General features: G+C 37.6%; 3 protein-coding genes across 3 annotated transcripts; 1 reads left to right on the plus strand and 2 right to left on the minus strand.

Moving 5' to 3' along the window:
• The first annotated feature begins 198 nt into the window (after positions 1 to 198).
• On the plus strand, positions 199 to 2,429 carry LOC116293826 (microtubule-associated protein 1 light chain 3 alpha). Its single transcript, XM_031701307.2, has 4 exons — positions 199 to 319; positions 520 to 575; positions 701 to 807; positions 1,389 to 2,429. The coding sequence occupies exons 1-4, from the start codon at positions 274 to 276 to the stop codon at positions 1,546 to 1,548; spliced, it is 369 nt and encodes a 122-aa protein (XP_031557167.1). The 5' UTR covers positions 199 to 273; the 3' UTR covers positions 1,549 to 2,429.
• On the minus strand, positions 2,193 to 6,102 carry LOC116293825 (di-N-acetylchitobiase). The gene is made up of 4 exons (XM_031701306.2): positions 5,820 to 6,102; positions 4,751 to 4,981; positions 3,977 to 4,151; positions 2,193 to 3,623 (listed from the first exon to the last, which is right to left on the minus strand). The coding sequence occupies exons 1-4, from the start codon at positions 6,057 to 6,059 to the stop codon at positions 3,130 to 3,132; spliced, it is 1,140 nt and encodes a 379-aa protein (XP_031557166.1). The 5' UTR covers positions 6,060 to 6,102; the 3' UTR covers positions 2,193 to 3,129.
• Positions 6,103 to 6,555: 453 nt separating this feature from the next.
• LOC116293821 (uncharacterized) lies at positions 6,556 to 18,006 on the minus strand. Its single transcript, XM_031701301.2, has 4 exons — positions 17,725 to 18,006; positions 16,329 to 16,404; positions 8,058 to 8,504; positions 6,556 to 7,501 (listed from the first exon to the last, which is right to left on the minus strand). The coding sequence occupies exons 1-4, from the start codon at positions 17,947 to 17,949 to the stop codon at positions 7,308 to 7,310; spliced, it is 942 nt and encodes a 313-aa protein (XP_031557161.1). The 5' UTR covers positions 17,950 to 18,006; the 3' UTR covers positions 6,556 to 7,307.
• Between the last annotated feature and the right edge of the window lie 795 nt (positions 18,007 to 18,801).

Consider the following 18,801-nt stretch of genomic DNA (forward strand, 5'->3'; position numbering starts at 1 on the left):
TCAAATCTCTATGATACTGTACTTCCATGAAGAATATTTATATTTATGATGATAAATCATAAAATGATTTTTTTTTTTGCGGTTTTCCTGGGTTTTTATCTTAAAAATTAACTCTAGTGACGCAATTTCGAAGGACGAGAATGCTTAGTCTCGATTGGTTTAAATGAATCACGTGTATCACGACCTAAAAATAGATTTTCTGTTTGTCAACAAAAAGAGGGGGAAAATCGCGGACTTTTTTTCGTTGATTTTTAAGGAATCGTGCCTTCAAAAATGAGTAGTCAACCTCAAAGACCGTTTAAGGAGAGAAAGAGCTTCTGTAAGTATAAAGAAAATGTAGTTTGAATGTCAAATTTATTCAAATTCGCCACTCAATGTTTTGGACCTTTTCCTTTGCAGCTGAAACCGAAAAAGCCCTGCTAATTTTGGCTTTTTGTCGTCCATTTTTATGACTTTTTACACAATAAGAGCTCATATTACTTCCTATATTCAATCGTTAATGGTTATTATTTCTCTTAGCGTCCAGAAAACGCGATTCCGAAAGCATTTGCAAACAATATCCCGAAAAAATTCCTGTAAGTATGAATTCAAAATGGTGGTAAGTGAGTCTACGTGTAGAATTTCTTGCAACGTAATTACAGTTCTGATGCTGTCAGCGATCTTAATTTATTGCATTTGCTTTTTCATTTGTTTTATTAAGGTTATCGTCGAGCGACTCAAATCAGAAAAGAACTTACCGTTGTTGGATAAAATAAAATACTTGGTGCCCAGTGATTTGACGATGAGCAGTTTAGCGAGTATAATCAGGTATGATGCAAGGGACTGTATTGAATATGTGTGGCTGTCTAACGTGTTGTGGTCGAAGTTAGTGGTTTTTACTGGGATGTAAATATGTTTGTTAACTAATTCAACTAACAGTAAATGTTAAATCATATTTGTTATGATGCTGTGATGGTTCTCAAGTTTTTTTTAATGATTTTCTTGATTGAAACAGATTGCTAATTTATGCAACGAAAGAAAAAAAAAAAGAACCAAATGGGAGGTTTTACTTATTTTTTGACTGGAAAAATGGGATTTAAATGGGACTGGAAACTGGCTGAGAATGGGAAATAGAAGACATCAATATGGCAGCCCTCCAAGAAAAAAAAGGGAACTTCTGCAGTCTTACCATTAGTTATTTGATCTGAGGTAAAAGGGTCCATAAAAGAAATAATACTCAAGGGAATGACATGTGGTCTTGGAAATGAATAAACATGCCCAAAGAAAAAGGGTCAATAAAAGAAATGATACTCAAGAGAATGACACCTGGTCTGAAATGGGAAAACATTACACCCAAAGTAAAAGGGTCCATAAAATAAATGCAAGTTAAAGAGGTATATCTTTTGCAGAAAACGGCTGCAGCTTGGTCCTACACAAGCATTTTTCCTCCTTGTAAATGAAAAGAACATGGTCAGCATTTCGACAACTGTTGGTGAGGTGTACAGAGATGAGCATGATGAAGATGGCTTCTTGTACATGGTGTATGCTTCACAGGAAACATTTGGATAGAATAATTACATGATGAGACTTTGAGAATGCAAAATAGTGACTCTATTGGTGAAACTCTGCTAATCATCACATGAATAATAATTTGTACAAAAGAACTGACTTTCTGAATGACAGCATATGGTGGTCAGTGTTTGACCACTTTTGGGAACAGATAATGATATTTAGTGTGAAGACTTTTATCAGACTGGTTAAACCCCAGTGATAGAATACACATACTTACAGACCTGATAGTTGCTTACTAACTGATAGTTGCAAGTTATTTTTAAGGCATATGTGTAAACATAGAAAATTAATTTATGTATTCTGAATGTGTGCTTAACAGAGTTTCACAAAAGGAAGGTCAATTTTACATTTTCAGATACTGATTTTCCACTACCATTGGAGCAGGGGAGAGTATTGGCTTTGTACAGGTTTACGACAAAAAACTGTCATGTCATACAATGAATCAAAATATGGCAACCAATTTGAATAACTATTGTTCTGCACTGACTAGTGACTAACTACCCTCGTGATCACATGGAAATATAAAAGCATTTTCACATGTATGAGAGGCTAGTCAGTCGCTAGTCAGTGCAGAACAATAGTTATTCAAATTGGTTGCCGCATTTCCATTTGATGTATATTATAAATCAATTTTTACGACATTTTAGAAATAACATTTTAATCACTAATTTGTGTTGCAGTTATTAATGTATACAGCAATTGTTGTTATGTGTTAATAATAATGGAACACAGTCATCTCAGAGAAGGGCTAGATTTAGGTTTTATGGCCACTTTCTCTAAAACTCATTTGTACATACTGTAAGGTGTGGTAAATTGTATGTAAAATTTTTAAAGTTAAATGAAACAAAAACAATAATAAAATACTTTACATCTAATAATTTATAATGATTTATAGACTAAGTGTTACTTGAGTGAAATAAATTTACAGAATTAAACCAAACAACAAATGAAAAATATACATTAGCTTATAATTTATTAAGCTGTTTTTTTCTCTTTTTCCTTTTGAGTTGGTCCTCAAAAATAACACTTTCCTTTAGCTAGGCTTTCAGCCTAATGTAAAAGGGAAATTATGAAAGATATTCGTAGAACTCATTACTATTTAATGAGGACAAAAAATTCCGGGTAAGTACGTGACAGTGGTTTAGTCGTTTAGATATCTGATCTTAATTAGCATTAATTTTGGTCAAATTTTGCTTTGATCAGTTCTCAAAAAAATAGTTTGAGAAGCCATGTCAAACATGTGAAAGGGTGTTCCATCCAATATGCAAACACCATTAAAGGTGTAATATTGGCAACCAAATTGTGCAATTTGTTTTGTGACATTGCATTGCAAGTTGCAAAGCAAGCATTACTGGTATTACCACTCCGCATGCAACAAATTTTCATTGTTTCAAAGAGAAGAGTTGGTTTCTACTTCACGCAACATCTTGACAACTTGTCACATGCAAAGTGGTAAATACAAGCAACCTTTGCTCTGTAACTTGCAACACAATAATGTTGGCAACTAGTTGAGCAAATAGTTGCCTGTATTACGGCACCCTCAGTTGTTTTTAAATTGTCATGTTTTATACATTGAGTCTATTTTTTACAAGGAAAATGCATACAGTGAACACCAGGAAAATGATACAAAGTATCCCACATCTGTTTTGTTTGAATATTCCCTCGACTCAATCCTCCATAGTCAAGCAGGTCAGGATTCCATATTGCAATCCCTTTGAGGTTCGCATACTCTGAAGCATATCTATACTTGAGGCTCAAGCTTGCAGGGTCATCGTACCACACTTGGTGCGTGTTACCATAGTGATCCACATACCAGAAATAAGGTGACAGGGACTCTATGTTCCATTGACGGCCAGTATCTGTACGTGTCACTAAAAGGTCCTGGATTGTCGCATAATCAATCTGAGTTCCTGCGGCATCACTGCAGTTGACCCCTCGAAAAGGAACTTCTTTAATATAGCAAATTCCTTTTTCTGCATCAAATTTTGTGCAGATGTAGTCATAGCCGTACCATGGTAGGCCCAGTACTATTTTGCTGCTGCTAATATTTAGTTTTGTGTACTCTTCAACACCTTTTTCATTATAATAAAAAAGAATTCAAATTTAAGAGTGGTTTTCATATGAGAGGAAAACAATAGCACTGAGTTTCAGCTCATACACTGTATAACCCTGTAATACTGAACAGCTGATTGAATTAGAATTTAGCACGTTGGGTTTTGCAGATTAAGAAAAACCAGAGGGGAAAAAAACCTTGAAGCCCACCAAACGTTACTCACAAGTGATACTAAGTTTAGGAATCAAACCTTAGACCCCAGAAGTAAGAGGAGAATGCACTACTGCTACACCAGCCCTGGTTTATAAATGAGTTATATTCACCATTAAATAATTATTTACTAGCCAGGATGTGTATGGTACTGATTTCTACCTTTCATGGTCTGAGTATATGGAGAGTTGGCTTTGGCAACACAAGGACCTTCTTTTATTTGACTTTGTTGATCATAAGCCATGATGACAATGAAGTCTGTGGCATCAGCAATAGCCTTGTGGTCATAGCAACGGCCGTCGATACAGTTGGGAGACCATGCTACATCAAATGACACCTACAGTACAAATGTAATAGGAATTGATTGATTAGTTGCATTGCAGTTTGAGTGCAATTAATCGGTCCCATCTCTTCTTTCTTCTTTCCTTCTTATTCAGATGTGAATTTTCAATCTGCTGTCTCCTTTTTTTTGTTCCTCTCCTTCCTAAGTAACTTTTATTTCTTCAATCTTCCTTTGTTTATTAATCGTATTATTAATTCTGTCACTTATTAAATGTGTAGTTCCAAAAATTATCCATACCCCCCTCACGGAGGAATTTTTTTAAGACACCCCCTACCCCCCGGAAATTCCAATTTTCTTCCATACGAACTCTGTAATTTTTGTTCTTTCTCTGACCTCCCTACTCTTTGGAAATTCCAAATTCCTCTGTGGGGTGGATATGGATGATTTCTGGAACTACACAATCTTGATTAATTAAATTTCCCATTTAATCACTGTTTCCATTTATTTATTTATGAACTCCAATAAGGGATCCTGCTTCTATGAGTTACCCCTTATAATATTGGATAATTTACTCGTTGCATAGCCTTCAAATTTTCTTCCAACATTTACTGTAAAATAATGAAAGAATAATTTGTTTTGAATTGCACACTAACCTGTGAACCAGGAATGTTCTCATGGAATGATTCACTTGTTAGCTTCACTAATTTTGATAGCAAAGTAACTGATTTGGAATCCTTAGGGACAGGGCCTTCGATGTCAAGGTTAATGCCATCAGCAAAGTTTTCGATTGCTTCAGTTGTCTTGTTTTTGATCCATTCATCCCGTACAACGCTGTTGTTTAATTTTTCCAGTGGGAAATTAGCCAACAACACCACACGGACACCCTATAAAGATTTTTGAAATATTTAATATCTAGGAATGCATATTTTTGATACTACACAATATATCCCCTCTGACCCTAGGCCTCCCTACCCCTTGGAAATTCCGATCTTCTCCATTGGGAGGTAATAAAATTTTCTGGAACTACACTCAATATACTGTCCTCAGACACTCCCCATCCCTTGGAAAATATTGTCATCTACACTTCATTTCTTCAACTATTTAAACTGAGATCAAATATGTTTACTTTTGGTGTTTTTTCATAAAATGAAACAAAAATCAAAAACTATCCTTTTCAGTTGCATATAAAATTCATACTATGAGATATATAATCAGCATAGAAAGAAAATTGCTTAGACAACAGCTTAAAAAAACAACCAATAACTGAAACATTTATATAAAATCAAAATTAGAATCTCCTGTAGTTTATGGTATTTGCACTGGTGCCATCAAATATAAATGTAAACAAAAGTCATTAACACTAGCAATAAACATTAAGAAAAGAGTGGCAGAATTTCTTTTCAACAATTGTCTTGTAAATTAACACTGTTATCTCAAACTTGTGACAGTAAAATACTTACTAAACGTCAATTAAACTCATAAAAGTAATCATTTCAAAAGCTGTCTCAATCCTTTGTGTTTCGTAATTAGTAAGTTTTTTTACATGCAAGTTCCTTAGAATCGACAGGTAGTTTTAGCCAGTGATTTTCCAAACTTGCATGTACAACTCTAGTCCAATATAAAAAATCTGAAGCAATTTACTGTAACTTGTGTAGTTATTGTTTCTTAAAGAATAATACATCGCAAAAAGATGTCTTTGGGATTAAATATAGTATATATTACCCTAGAATGAGCGAAACAAAATAGCTCATCATCCCAATCTCTGAACACTGCTACAGTCGTGATCTTTTTCCAGTCGTAGTGTCTCCACACATCTGGTTTGGTTGACCACATTAGAAACTCCTTACCAGGGGGACGTGAAATGGTATCACAGAGGGATGGATTCACACAAGGACATTTCCTTGAGACCACTAGATTAGTGATCATAAGGAGTAAGACGCTGATCATCCAACAAAACGCCATGTTTTGGTTTTGTTTGTGTCGTGGTTTGGAAGTGACTTGTTGAAACAAGAATTTAACAGGCATTCCTTGCTGCAGCTCGATGAGACTGGGAACAAGGAAATGGGAAGTTGGGAGGGAGGGGAGGGTCATGGAAGGAAATAAAGAATGGAAAGAGAATGAGTGGAAGAAAGATGACGAGATAGTGAAAAAGGAAGGAAGGTAGGAAAAAGCAAGAAGAAGGAAAAACGAGAAGAAATAGGAAGGAAGGGAGAGAAAAGGAATCATTCAAAAATGAAAAAAATGATTAAAGGAAACGAAAGGAAAACAAAAGACAAAAGAAGAGAAGAGAAGAGAAGGGAAGAGAAGAGAAGGGAAGAGAAGAGAAGAGAAGAGAAGAGAAGAGAAGAGAAGAGAAGAGAAGAGAAGAGAAGAGAAGAGAAGAGAAGAGAAGAGAAGAGAAGAGAAGAGAAGAGAAGAGAAGAGAAGAGAAAAATAGTAAAATACTGTAAGTCGATAGTAGAATATTTGTAAATCACTTTTATTTGTTTCAAAATTTGACAAATAATTTACATGCTTCAAAAATTTCATATATAATTCTCGGTGCATTCAGATAGCTGTGTAACTTCTCTTTTTAAATATAAATAATATCAAATTTGGTGAAAATTGAACTTCGGAAAATTGTGATTTTACGTCGTAGTATAATTTAGCTTGCTCCAAATGTCTGCAAGACTAAAAAATACTACGATTTTTAAAATCGCCAGATTTTCTGATTTCTATAAAATTTGGCAGGGATAAAAAGTGCCCTTCATTGGTTTTAATTCTGGTTTAGCGTCTCCAAGACTGGCAAAAATCATTTGATTCATTCATATCAACGCTTCATACTGTTAAAGAGTCTCTCTCTTCACAAGATATTATGCGAATTAAGAAGTTTGAATTCAAACGCAAAATGTTGTTTTTTTGCCCAGTTTGCGCGCAGATGAAAGCAAACTTTAGCGCGCTTCAAGGGTTTTTGGCTAACCCCAATTTTTGACGTTTTTTAATGTTTAATTTCCAAGCTCGTGCTGGGACATGCAAAAAAATGGTGCAAGTTTTTACTAATGCAAAATATAAACTAAAGCTACTTAAAACTACTCCAAAACTTGTCCTGTTATTTTCCATTTGTAGAGTCTTCAGATATTCCTCTTTCTGGCCCTCTCTTTATTCTTTAGCTTGTCATACATGAATCCAGGACTGACCAATCGCGAGTGATCTTGTTTGCACGTGATTACATCAAACGTTGCTCTCCTTGAGGTTAGCCAAGCCCTCGGTGATTTCGGCCAGCGACCTGTCCCCACTCAGCGCAGGATCATCAGCTAAGGTCTTTGCAAGGCATTTAGTGACTGCTTCCATTTGTTTCATCACGAGGTGCATGGTACGTTCAGTCGTGTCCAGTCTCTTCTGCAGTTCTCCTAGATGCTTATTGGCTATGTAAAGAAGGAAACTGGTTAACAAATGCGCAAACTTTCCTCTATTTAGGCCACTCCAAAGTTTGCTCAAATCTTACTTAAAAGGTTCCTGTTAGTACTTCAATGTCTTTATGAAAGTCTAAAAAGGGCGCGAAAGATGATAATGCGGAAAATAGCGGTACAGTGCCAAAGTTGGTCCAAGCTCAACAAACCAACCAATGGAAATCCTGAAGCGCACGCGCGCAGACATTAACAGGCAACCCAGTTAAAATCCAACATTTTAAAAGTTCGTGGAGGTCATATTAAGAAGCGCGCAAATTTATTTCTCGCTTCCAGCGCACTCCTAGGGGGGATCGTATTTTTTTGCATGACTTTAAGGGGGGCGTTGAGAATCATTCTGGACATTTCAAATTTTCACCTGCCCCCCCTCTGCCATACATTATAAACGCAGCCTTACTGCGTGTATATTTTTGCAACCAGTTTTAACAAGGATGTAACAAAGGCTATGGTATATCAATAAGTAAAAGTAGTTTGATGGGAGAAATAGTAGTATGAGTAAAATAATCAGACCCACCTGGCTCGATGCTTTTGCTCTTACTCTGTACAGCCTGTAGTTGCTTCAGCCTCCTACCCACCCCCTCGTTAACGTCATTCAAGTTCAACAGTCGTGTTAGCACGTCAGAGTCAACTTTACTCGTATCCAACTCTTTCAAAAACGGACAGTCTGGGTAGAACTCTTTATGCGCGTCTAAAGCTTTATCGTCTACTTTCCACTGTTTTAGCGTTCCTTTACATTTATAACATTCTACTACATCATCGCGTCCAGTAAAGACAAAACCAGCTCGCGCCAGGTCAAATACGTTCGCAGAGCTTGTCGCGGGCCAGTAGTTAAATGTACGTACGCGGTTGCCTAGCAACGACAGGTCTTTTGGGTCAAGGGTGGGGGGAGGGGAGGCTTGTGGTGCTTTGGGTTCTTTTTCTTCCGTTTTTACTGCGTTTTTGGTGGGTGGCGGTTTTGGCGCTGAAAAGTGATAAATTTTGGGAAATTTTCATCAAATTTAATTTTCAAATTTCTAGTTTAGCTTTTTGAGTTTGTTGTTTTTCTAACTGCAAAGCATGGGAGATGCATGTATCGCTTAACTTTTGCACACACAAAATGCACAGAGATACAGCTTTAAGTAAAGGTTTGGAGAGGTAAGTTACAGCATTGTAGGATGGCTTGTGGTGGGGAAGATGTCAAAAAATATTTCCACCCCTCCCCCCACAATTTCATACCAGGGAATCCCCCCATGAACATTGCATAAGAATTGAAGCCTGTCAGATTTAATGGTTAAAATTCTTCATCCTGCAGCTGTACGCAAGTAATAGTTACTTGTCAAGTCATTGTCACGTCATGTTATGGTCAGCTGGAGAACTGCTGGCTGTACAAAGTCTGAAACATCAACTACATTCAAGACTCAATAGTCCCCTTCACAGTCCCCTGTGCCATCTTGAAAGGTAATCAATATGCTTGAGCAATCAAGCAAGGATGGCAGTGGCCTTGCAATGATAGAAACATGTGACTAATTGTCCATGGTGTTAAAAAGGGTCTCTATGATTTCTAGGTCACTGGTGTTCTCTCTGCAATGCACAGGCACAGTTACCTTTCAAGATGGTGCAGGGAACTGTAAAGAAATGTTTTCTAGCTATAACATTAAATTTTTCTTAGACAAATATTTTTTTGAGTCATGTTGGTAAAGAGCTTAATGTTGTAGTTTCTTTGTGTCTTTATTTATAATAATCACAGTAAACTACTTTAAATGTGAAAAGAGCTAACGAACATGGCGGCTGCCAGCTAACATGAGTAAAGTAACGCCTTGGAATGCGGGGACTGGTAACAAGTATTAAGTCACGTGATAATATGAATATATCTAACAAGTCCCCTCTTGAACTGGTTTCTAGAACCAACATACTAATATACTGACCTGAAACATGTCTCAGTGATTTCAGAGAATTAAGTGTTAAACAGAGTCATATACAATATATAATAATGCTAATCGCTTTATGGATTTACTCGATTGTTTTAATCTGACTGTCCTTGATCCTGTTTCACCTACACATAAAAGTAATCACGTTTTGGATCTAATCATTACAAGATCTGATGAAAAATCTGTGACCAACCTTACTGTACACGATCCTGTTTTATCTGATCATTATGCTGTTCATTGTATGTTATCTGTAAACAAGCCTCTACTTCAATCAAAAAGCATTTCTTATCGCAAGCTTCGTGCAATAGATGCTGATTGTCTCCAACAAGATATTATGAACTCTGCACTATATCAATGTCCTGCTACTCAACTATCTGATTTGTGTACTCAATATGACTCTGTTTTATCGTCTATTTTAAATAAACATGCTCCTTTACGTTCTCGATCCATCTCCCTTCGCCCAAGAGCTCCATGGTATACTGACGAAATTCAAATTAATAAAACAAAGCGTCGTAATCTAGAAAGACGTTGGCGACGTTCCAAATTAGAGGTTGACCGTGAATTATATGTTGATCAATGTAATGTTGTTAAAAAACTGATTTTTGATGCAAAAATGAATTTTTATTCTAATTTGATTACTGATGCTGGTTCTAACAGTAATGATCTATTCCGTTCTATTGATCGATTGCTACACCGTATACCTGAGAAAAAACTACCAACCTCAACTTCATCCACAGATCTAGCTAACAATTTTGTTTACTTCTTTAAAAACAAAATCGTTAACATCAGAAATGGCTTCGTTCCTACGTCACATCTTTCAAATGATTTCTCTTATCTGGATTCACCTAAACTGGATTGTAAAATTGATTCATTTTCGCCTATCTCTATTGATGAATTATCAGCCATTGCGAAAAAGATGTCATCTAAATCCTGTAGTCTTGATCCTTTTCCTGCAAGTCTCCTACTTGGACATTTTGGTGCATTACTGCCTACTATATGTGAAATCGTTAACCTGTCACTTCAAACTGGTGTTGTTCCATCTTCTCTTAAAGTTGCTGTTTTAAAACCGTTACTGAAAAAACCATCTCTTGATCATGAAATTTTTGGAAATTATCGCCCTATCTCTAATTTAAAGAATATCTCCAAGATTATTGGAAAAGTCGTTTCCCTTCAGCTAAATGATTATCTGTCTCTGAACAATCTCCATGAACCATTGCAGTCTGCATACAAAACATTTCATAGCTGTGAAACTGCTCTTCTTCGAGTACAAAATGATATCCTCCACTCCATTGACAATCGTTCTTGTGTTGCCATGCTACTCTTGGACCTATCTGCTGCATTTGACACAGTTGATCATCAAATTCTTCTAGATCGTCTCCATACAAAATTTGGCATTTCTGGCATAGCTCTTCAATGGTTTAAGTCCTACCTCACTGATCGCTTTCAATTTGTTTCCATTGATGATTTTTCTTCTGAAGCCCTTCAACTTGATTGTGGCGTACCTCAAGGTTCTGTACTTGGTCCTTTGTTGTATCTCCTTTATACTTCTCCAGTAGCTGATATCCTCCGAATACACAGAATGCCTTTCCACCTTTATGCTGATGACACTCAATTATATATTCCTTTCTCCTGTAATGATGATTTGTCCCTTAATGATTCCATGAATCTGATTGAAAACTGTCTATCTGATATTGATGCTTGGATGACTACAAATAAATTGAAACTAAATAAAGGCAAAACTGAATTCCTGTTATTTTCTTCAAAGCACAGCCCACAGTTAACTCTTCCTTCTCTTCAATTTGGTTCTGATGTGATAATGCCCTCAATGCATGCTCGGAACATTGGTGTCATATTTGATACGCATCTTACTTTGGTTCGTCATGTGAATAATATTTGCAAGTCTTCTTTTTATCATCTCAGAAACATTGCTAAAATAAGAAAATACATCTCTTTGAAAACAACTGAAACTCTCGTCCACGCGTTCATATCCTCCAAACTCGACAACTGTAACTCTCTGCTCTTTGGCTTACCAAACAAACTCTTAGATAAACTACAATCTGTACAGAATGCTGCTGCCAGAATAATCACTCTTTCCCATAAACATGACCACATTACACCTATCCTCGTTAATCTGCATTGGCTACCAATTGAATCTAGAATCAAATATAAAATCCTATTACTTACTTTTAAAGCTCTTCATGGCCAATCTCCTATCTATATCCGGGAACTCATTTCAGTGTATAAACCGAACCGTAATCTTCGTTCTGCATCACAAGTTCTTCTATCAGCACATTCTTATAATCTTAAATCTTATGGTCATCGCTCCTTCTCTGTGGCTGCTCCTGAACTCTGGAACTCACTTCCAATATCTCTCCGAAATGCATCAAGTCTTGCCTCATTCAAAACTGAACTTAAAACTTATCTCTTCAAATTAGCATATTCTTTGTAAATTATTTTATTTTGTCGTTGTCTTTGTCGTTTGTTTACTAGCGCTTAGAACAGATTTGTATTTGCGCTTTATAAATAAATATTATTATTAATATTATTATAAAGTCTGGGTCCCTATGTGGCTTGATTTCACGTCCAGAACGTGATCTCGTCAGTACAGGGGTTGAATCTGTAGACTTGAGTCTGGTGCCTTCATCACCGAACGTCTTCGGCTTCCACAGTGTTGCTGTCTTGCCTTGCTTGGTGGGTGTTGGTGCTGCCAAAGTGTCTGGAGTATCTGTAGGAGAAGGTAGAGACATTGGCATTTCATGATCAGGGGTTGCTGATGGTGGCATAGGTTCAATCGGAGTAACATCTGACAAGTTTCCCGAGAATTGCAACGGAATTGATGTCTGGGGTCGCCGCTGTGCAATGTTGGCATAATGTGGTTTAATGTCATGCTTATTGCGTTTCAGCCTTCTATTGCTCTTGTCATTGATGATCCAGTATGAATCTGGGGTGGCATCCTTAGACTCAATGTATCCTGGCTTCCACTCATCTGAGTTATCATCGATGAACCAGATGGGCTTGTTAGGGGAATAGAAGACTTTGTTCTGTTTGGCAGGCTTCAGATGTGCTGAGCGCTTTTCACTAAGACAAGTCTTTTGCTGATCCGTCAGTGGTACCGGTATCATGGTCCTGCTGAGGCGGGTATTGATCCGTCTGTTGTGGAACAGCTCTGCAGGTGATGGCAATGTGTCACTCAGTGGGGTGTCCAGATATGTTGTAAGCGCTTTAGTGATGTCAATGTCATTTGCATTTTTCTTTAACATCTGTTTAACAGTGGCAACTGCTCTTTCTGCTCGCCCATTACTTTGATGGTAGTGTTGACTGGAAGTAATGTGTCCAATATCGAGCTGCTCGCAGAAGTGTCGGAAGCTGTTGGATTTGAAGCATGGGCCGTTGTCAGAGATGATTTTTTCTGGAAGTCCAAACTTCCTGAATATGCTGTTCAGCACCTTAATGACTGCATCCGTTGTCTCGTTGTTAAGGATGTCACAGGTGAGAAATCCAGAGAAGTAATCAACTGCGGCTGTGATTTGTCGTTCTGGGGGTCTTGTCTTCTTATTACCATATCTTTGGCACTCGTCACACTTTTGGATCATTTCTGTGATGTCATCCTGTAACTTTGGCCAATACACTGTGCGTCGTGCACGTTGAAGTGTTGAGGTGAGACCCTGGTGTGCATCATGCAGGCGATCGAGAGTTCCAGGTCTCATCCCTGTAGGAATGATGACTCTGTTTCCTTTCATGACAAGTCCGTCCAGGATTGTCAATTCATCTCGGAAGCACCAGTATGGGTGTAGATGTTGAGGTAGATCTTGCATACTATCTGGCCAACCGGTGATGATGAAATCTGTTAACTCTACCAAGGTATGATCAGCCTTTGTCTCTTCTTGCAATGATTCGAGCCGAGTAGGCTCCACTTTCATGACCTGCGCAATATTGATGTCCAATCCAGGAATTTCTTTGCCTTTGCTGGGTTCAACAAGACGAGACAGAGTATCAGCCAGCAGTACACTCTTGGATCCAACGTACTTTACTTGGATGTGGTAAGTAGAAAGACGGAGTAGCATCCTCTGCAATGTTGCTGGGGCAATTCTTATTGGTTTCTGAAAGATGCAATGTAGGGGCTTGTGATCTGTGTGTACAATAACTTCTCGCCCAAACGTATATGTGTGAAGCTTTTCACATGCGAACAAGATTGCAAGGAGTTCCCGCTCTATATTTGAATAGTTCATTTCTGCAGGTGTGAGTGCCTTACTCAGGAAGCGCACAGGTCTGCCATCTTGGATCAGAACCGCGCCAAGACCTTTCTGAGATGCATCAGTTTCGATGACAGCTTGTTTGTTTGGGTCGTAATGGATAAGTTTGGAGGCGTCCGCGATGCCTTTCTTGATGGAATTCAGTTCCTTTTGCATGTCACTGGTCCATATGAAGTGTATGTCTTGTTTCAGCAGACTGCGCATGAGATGAGTTTTCTTGGTCAAGTTGGGGATGAAGGTAGACATGAAGTTCACTGTACCCAGTAGGCTTTGCAGCTCTTGTTTGTCTGTTGGGGCAACCAGTGCTTGGATAGCCTTGACCTTTTTCGGGCATGGAGCAACACCTTGCGGAGTGATAACATGTCCAAAATACTCGATTTGCTGATTTTTGATAACGCACTTGTTTGGGTTGAATTTAAGCCCTGCTTGGCTTGCTTTTTCAACAGTTTCCAATAAATGGATGTCATGACGCTCTCCTGTTGAACCTTGTATCTTAACATCGTCTGCACACGGGAATGTGCCAGGGATGCCAGACAAGACTCGATCCATGTGCTCGCAGAAGATTTCCGCAGATACTGATAGTCCAAATGGTAGGCGAAGGAAGCAATATTTCTTGAATGGTGTATTAAATGCGGTGAGTATCTGGCTCCGCTGATCAAGCTGCTTGGTCCAGTACCCACTCTTGGCATCGAGTGTGGAGAAGTACAGACCATTCTTGAAGCTGTGTATAACATCCTCCCAAGATGCAGTGTAGTGGACGTTACGGATGAGGTATTTGTTCAGATTTCTTGGATCAAGACATAAACGCAGAGTTCCATCCTTCTTTACGACAATTACTAGGTTGTGCACCCGGTCAGTTGTTTCTGGACGAGCTCGGATGATTCCTTGTTTCATCTTGTCTAGTTCCTTCTTTAGCTTTGGCATAATACTTTGTGGCACTGCACGGGGTGGTAGCTGAACCGGTTTAGCATCAGGTGAGAGTATGAGTCTGGCCTAACCTTCAAAGAGACCGACCTGGCCATCGAAGATCTCGGGGAAAATCTGCTTGAGGTCCTCCAGATGGTCGCCTGTTTTCCTCCCAAGTGTTAGATGCTTCTTCCATTTCTTTTGGAGCTGATTATAGTTGGCTTCTGATTCATCAGTGATGTGTACAGCCTCTATCTGGTTAGGATCCACGGATATGCTTTGCTGTATGCAAACAGGTGCGATAGTCACTAGCTCAAACTTCTTACAGAATTCAAGACCAAGAATAAAGGCACATACATGTTTTGTAATGTAGAACCTGGTTTTTTCAGTGATGTTGTTGCAGGTGACATTGACATCCATTGTTCCACAGTTTTTAAGGTCTGCTCCTGACGATGGCATTGCTGGGCTTAAGATCCTTTTTGGAGAGTCCAATCTTTAGAAGCAAGGAGAGCCTTGCTTCAATGAGAGATTCGGCGTGAGCACCAGCCCAGATGTAAATGTGATTTAAATTAACTTTGTCTGACCTGGAGGCTAGAGGTCCATCTATGATTCTTTCCACTTCTTTTCTCCACAATTTGAACTGTGAAAAAGCACTATTAGATGTCCAGTCGACCTTTGTGTGTGGGACATAATGTCCTTCTGCCATATTGCTCTGATAACACACACGAGATAGTGCTTGCTGTGGGGTTCAAAGTTTTACGATTCTTTTACACAGAATGTCATAAAAGAAAAAACTCAGCGAATTTGTCTACGACCACTCGCGTGAGGTGTACCTGAAGTCACGTCGGGGTCACCATGCTGTAGTTTCTTTGTGCTTTTATTTACAATAATCACAGTAAACTACTTTAAATGTGAAAAGAGCTAACAAACATGGCGGCTGCCAGCTAACATGAGTAAAGTAACGCCTTGGAATGCGGAGACAGGTAACAAGTATTAAGTCACGTGATAATATGAATATATCTAACACTTAATATGCACAGGCACAAAAACTGATACAATACAAGCCAGTGCTTTGCAGTTATTACAAACAAAATTTAACCATCACAAAACAAAACAATATATTTGACATGATACTAGGTGAGACCTCTTTAGCTTGGGAGAAATGTTTTCCAAACTTCTGACCAATGTGTCATTCCTTTGTGAATAACTGTTCATTTGAGTTGCATCCATATTCATGTGCAACCATTAAACAAAGAAATAATACTCTAGGGAATGGCACATGGCCTGAAATGGGAAAACATTACACCCAAGGTGAAGATGTCTATTTTTAGCTTGTCTCATTATAATCCCCTTTTAAAGACCAGAGGACCACTCCCCTAGGGATTTTTTGCTCTTCTCAGAGGACCACTCCCCTGGGAATTTTTTGCTCTTCTCAGAGGACCACTCCCCTGGGGATTTTTTGCTCTTCTCTCAATGTCTCCAGAAAAGTTTGTTCGCATCAGACATCTGTAAACCCATTATGTAGGGATTTATTTCCAAAAAAGAATGTCACTTTATCATTAAAGTTGTGCATTCCTGGGTAAGCAATGAGCCAAGCTAAAGAAGTGCTACAATAACAAAAACACACAATGTTGTCATTATGGCTCTAGAGGTGGATTTAAAGCATTACTTAAGTACTGGTGATGACTTCATATCATGCAGATTAGAGGTCTGACCCACCTTGTTCCTCTGTCATGTAAAGCTGTCCCGATTGTTGCTTGGCCAGCAACTCTGCCTCCTTTCTCCTCTTTCGTCTCTGCAACAGAAATTATACTCTTTCAACTAAATGAATTTTGCTCAAAATTTCTTCACAAAGTGAAGAATGTACCACTTACTGATTACGGACACTTTGAAATTGCATACCCCTTGATGTAAACATATGAATATACAAAGCAAAAGAGGTTTAATATAGAATATGAAAAGAGTTATTTTTTAATGTGGCTAAAAAGTTGTTTGGAAATTGATAAAAATCCTTTCATTGGATAAGATGATTTATGTCCTCAGTAGGCTAGCTTGGTAGCAGGTACCTGTTTAGCAGGTACTACACAGCCCCAAACAAGGTGTGGTGCTGAATTGAGAATAAAAACTGTAAAAAAATCCTGCATGCAAATAATTCCATGCTTTTTGTCTGACTTTTCATAAGAAGACTGAAAATATTTACACAGAAAAATGCTTTTAGTTAATTATTTCAGATCAAAAAATGGTGTTAAGATGATGGCTTTTGTGTGTTCATAATTGATTCTTAATTAAGAAGGTAACTGTCTCATATTGCTTGTCTATTTTTTTAATATTTTGTAGAAGAGATGTGAATTTTGATATATTGCTGTTGATCGATTCAGAGAAAAACAAGCGTTGTATACAGTGATGTCTCAAGCCACACCTAGCAGATTATAAACATTAACAAAAACATACTAAAGAGAATGTCTGGGTACATGAATAAAGAGAAGGCACATTAATAAATGTACTAACAACAGTGCGAAGTCCATACACCTCGCTAATATCCTGAAACCCAACAAAGAAATTATATATTTATTTCCCTTTTCTAAGCCAGTAGAAAGATGAAGCAGACAGACAGACAAACAGCTTGACAGACAAAATGGAAAGCTTTTGTTTTGAATACATAAAGTTAGTAATTAGCTACATGAAAAAAAACGTCTAAAAGTTTGCATTCTAGAATATTCTAAGAAATATTTGAAGCAATTTGTAAGGAGCATAAATCATGATTGTTTGTGGTTGTTGTTTGGTTTATCTCGTGTTAAATCTCCTCAATGAAGTCTCTACAACTTCTTAATTTTTTTTTTAACTATTATTTTCGCTTTTCGCTGCGACAGAATTATTCTTTACTAATCTTTAATTATTTTAGCTTGTACAGTTATGAAATAAAGTGTGTTTGGTAATCTTTTAGATTGTTATCGATAAATACAGCTTTTCAAAACTTTCGTGGCATCTTACACCTATTTGGAAACCTCAAAAATTTCTGGACAATAGGAGCTCTTATCAAGCGAAAAAAGAAACAACTTAAATCTCAGGATGACAAATTAAAATTACGCATGATATTTTGTACAAATGTACGTACCTTGTAAAGTTTATAAGCAATAAATAAAGCAATTATTGGTAGGATATAGCGCCAAGGAATATGGTAGCCAAGAATGTTGAATTCTTTCGCCGTGGTGTAGATCTTAGCGACAAGATGGACATGTGGCTTTACGTGTTTTTCATAATTCTTCTTAGCTGTCGGATAAACCAATGCAAAAGCAACTCCTAAGACAGCTAGTGCGAATAATTTGAGCTTGACTCCCATTTTCCCGTTGAGATCTGCAGCGATCGCTGTCGAATATGTTTCAATGTTAAGAACGCCTCATCAAGCAGTTTTGTTTACAAGATTTGGCGCGTGCGTACAGCCGATTAACGCGGGAAAGCTGCCTCGATTTCGGGGAGCCAATCACTGATCACCAACATGCATAATAAAAACTGCCCTTCGGCCTCTGCGGTTAGCTTGCGAGTCGACTTTACTGGTAAAATTTCAGAATAAGAATCAAATTTGACTTATCATTTATTTAAATTCGACATCTTACTGATATTTTCACGAACAAAACAGCTTTAAAAAATTTTTCTTCCACTTTTCCAGTTTTAAATTTCACTTTGCATTTCCCCTTTTGATTTCATCCGTGAATTGAGCATGAACCAACTGGATTAATTTTGTCCCCCAAACAAAACTCATGGCATTTGACTGCCAAATTTTGAATACTATGTTAAAAATGTATTATTCCAAAGTCCAAAATTCTAGCCAAAAAAGCCGACTCCAGACGAAATATTATTTAACAATTGTTGTTGCCCGACATTTTTTCTGCCAATTTTCCCTAACCACTCACCAATACTATACAAGAATTACCCAGCCATGATATTCTGCGAAAATTCCTCGTTAAATAAGTCATATATCCAAGCATTATTCCAATATCAATATTTTGTTTAATTCTCTTATAGCTTTACTCTAGTAGCCACCCGCAAAATTACAAAAAAAAAAAAAATAAATAAAAATGTGAATTTAACCCCTTTTATGTCCCAGTTTTGCGTAAAATATTCCTTTTAGACAAAAGTCAGACATTCCTGAAGCTTAAATTAAAATTTCAACCAAGGATTAAAATGAAATAGG

Source organism: Actinia tenebrosa, unplaced genomic scaffold, assembly GCF_029948245.1.
Source record: "Actinia tenebrosa isolate PJP-AT-01 unplaced genomic scaffold, QUT_ActTen_1.0 PGA_scaffold14__42_contigs__length_11649687, whole genome shotgun sequence".
Lineage (NCBI taxonomy): Eukaryota > Metazoa > Cnidaria > Anthozoa > Actiniaria > Actiniidae > Actinia > Actinia tenebrosa.

What these genes read in the sequence shown, in the direction of transcription:
- LOC116293825 (XM_031701306.2), bottom strand. Translation starts at nt 6,059, where the DNA reads ATGGCGTTTTGTTGGATGATCAGCGTCTTACTCCTTATGATCACTAAT. An exon ending in AGAACATTCCTGGTTCACAG is followed by an intron (nt 4,152 to 4,750) that starts GTTAGTGTGCAA and finishes TTTGTACTGTAG; the next exon opens with GTGTCATTTGATGTAGCATG. An exon ending in ATATACTCAGACCATGAAAG is followed by an intron (nt 3,624 to 3,976) that starts GTAGAAATCAGT and finishes ATAATGAAAAAG; the next exon opens with GTGTTGAAGAGTACACAAAA.
- LOC116293826 (XM_031701307.2), top strand. Translation starts at nt 274, where the DNA reads ATGAGTAGTCAACCTCAAAGACCGTTTAAGGAGAGAAAGAGCTTCT. An exon ending in TAAGGAGAGAAAGAGCTTCT is followed by an intron (nt 320 to 519) that starts GTAAGTATAAAG and finishes TATTTCTCTTAG; the next exon opens with CGTCCAGAAAACGCGATTCC. An exon ending in AATATCCCGAAAAAATTCCT is followed by an intron (nt 576 to 700) that starts GTAAGTATGAAT and finishes TGTTTTATTAAG; the next exon opens with GTTATCGTCGAGCGACTCAA.
- LOC116293821 (XM_031701301.2), bottom strand. Translation starts at nt 17,949, where the DNA reads ATGGGAGTCAAGCTCAAATTATTCGCACTAGCTGTCTTAGGAGTTGCT. An exon ending in TTACATGACAGAGGAACAAG is followed by an intron (nt 8,505 to 16,328) that starts GTGGGTCAGACC and finishes ATCACTTTTCAG; the next exon opens with CGCCAAAACCGCCACCCACC. An exon ending in GAGCAAAAGCATCGAGCCAG is followed by an intron (nt 7,502 to 8,057) that starts GTGGGTCTGATT and finishes TTCTTTACATAG; the next exon opens with CCAATAAGCATCTAGGAGAA.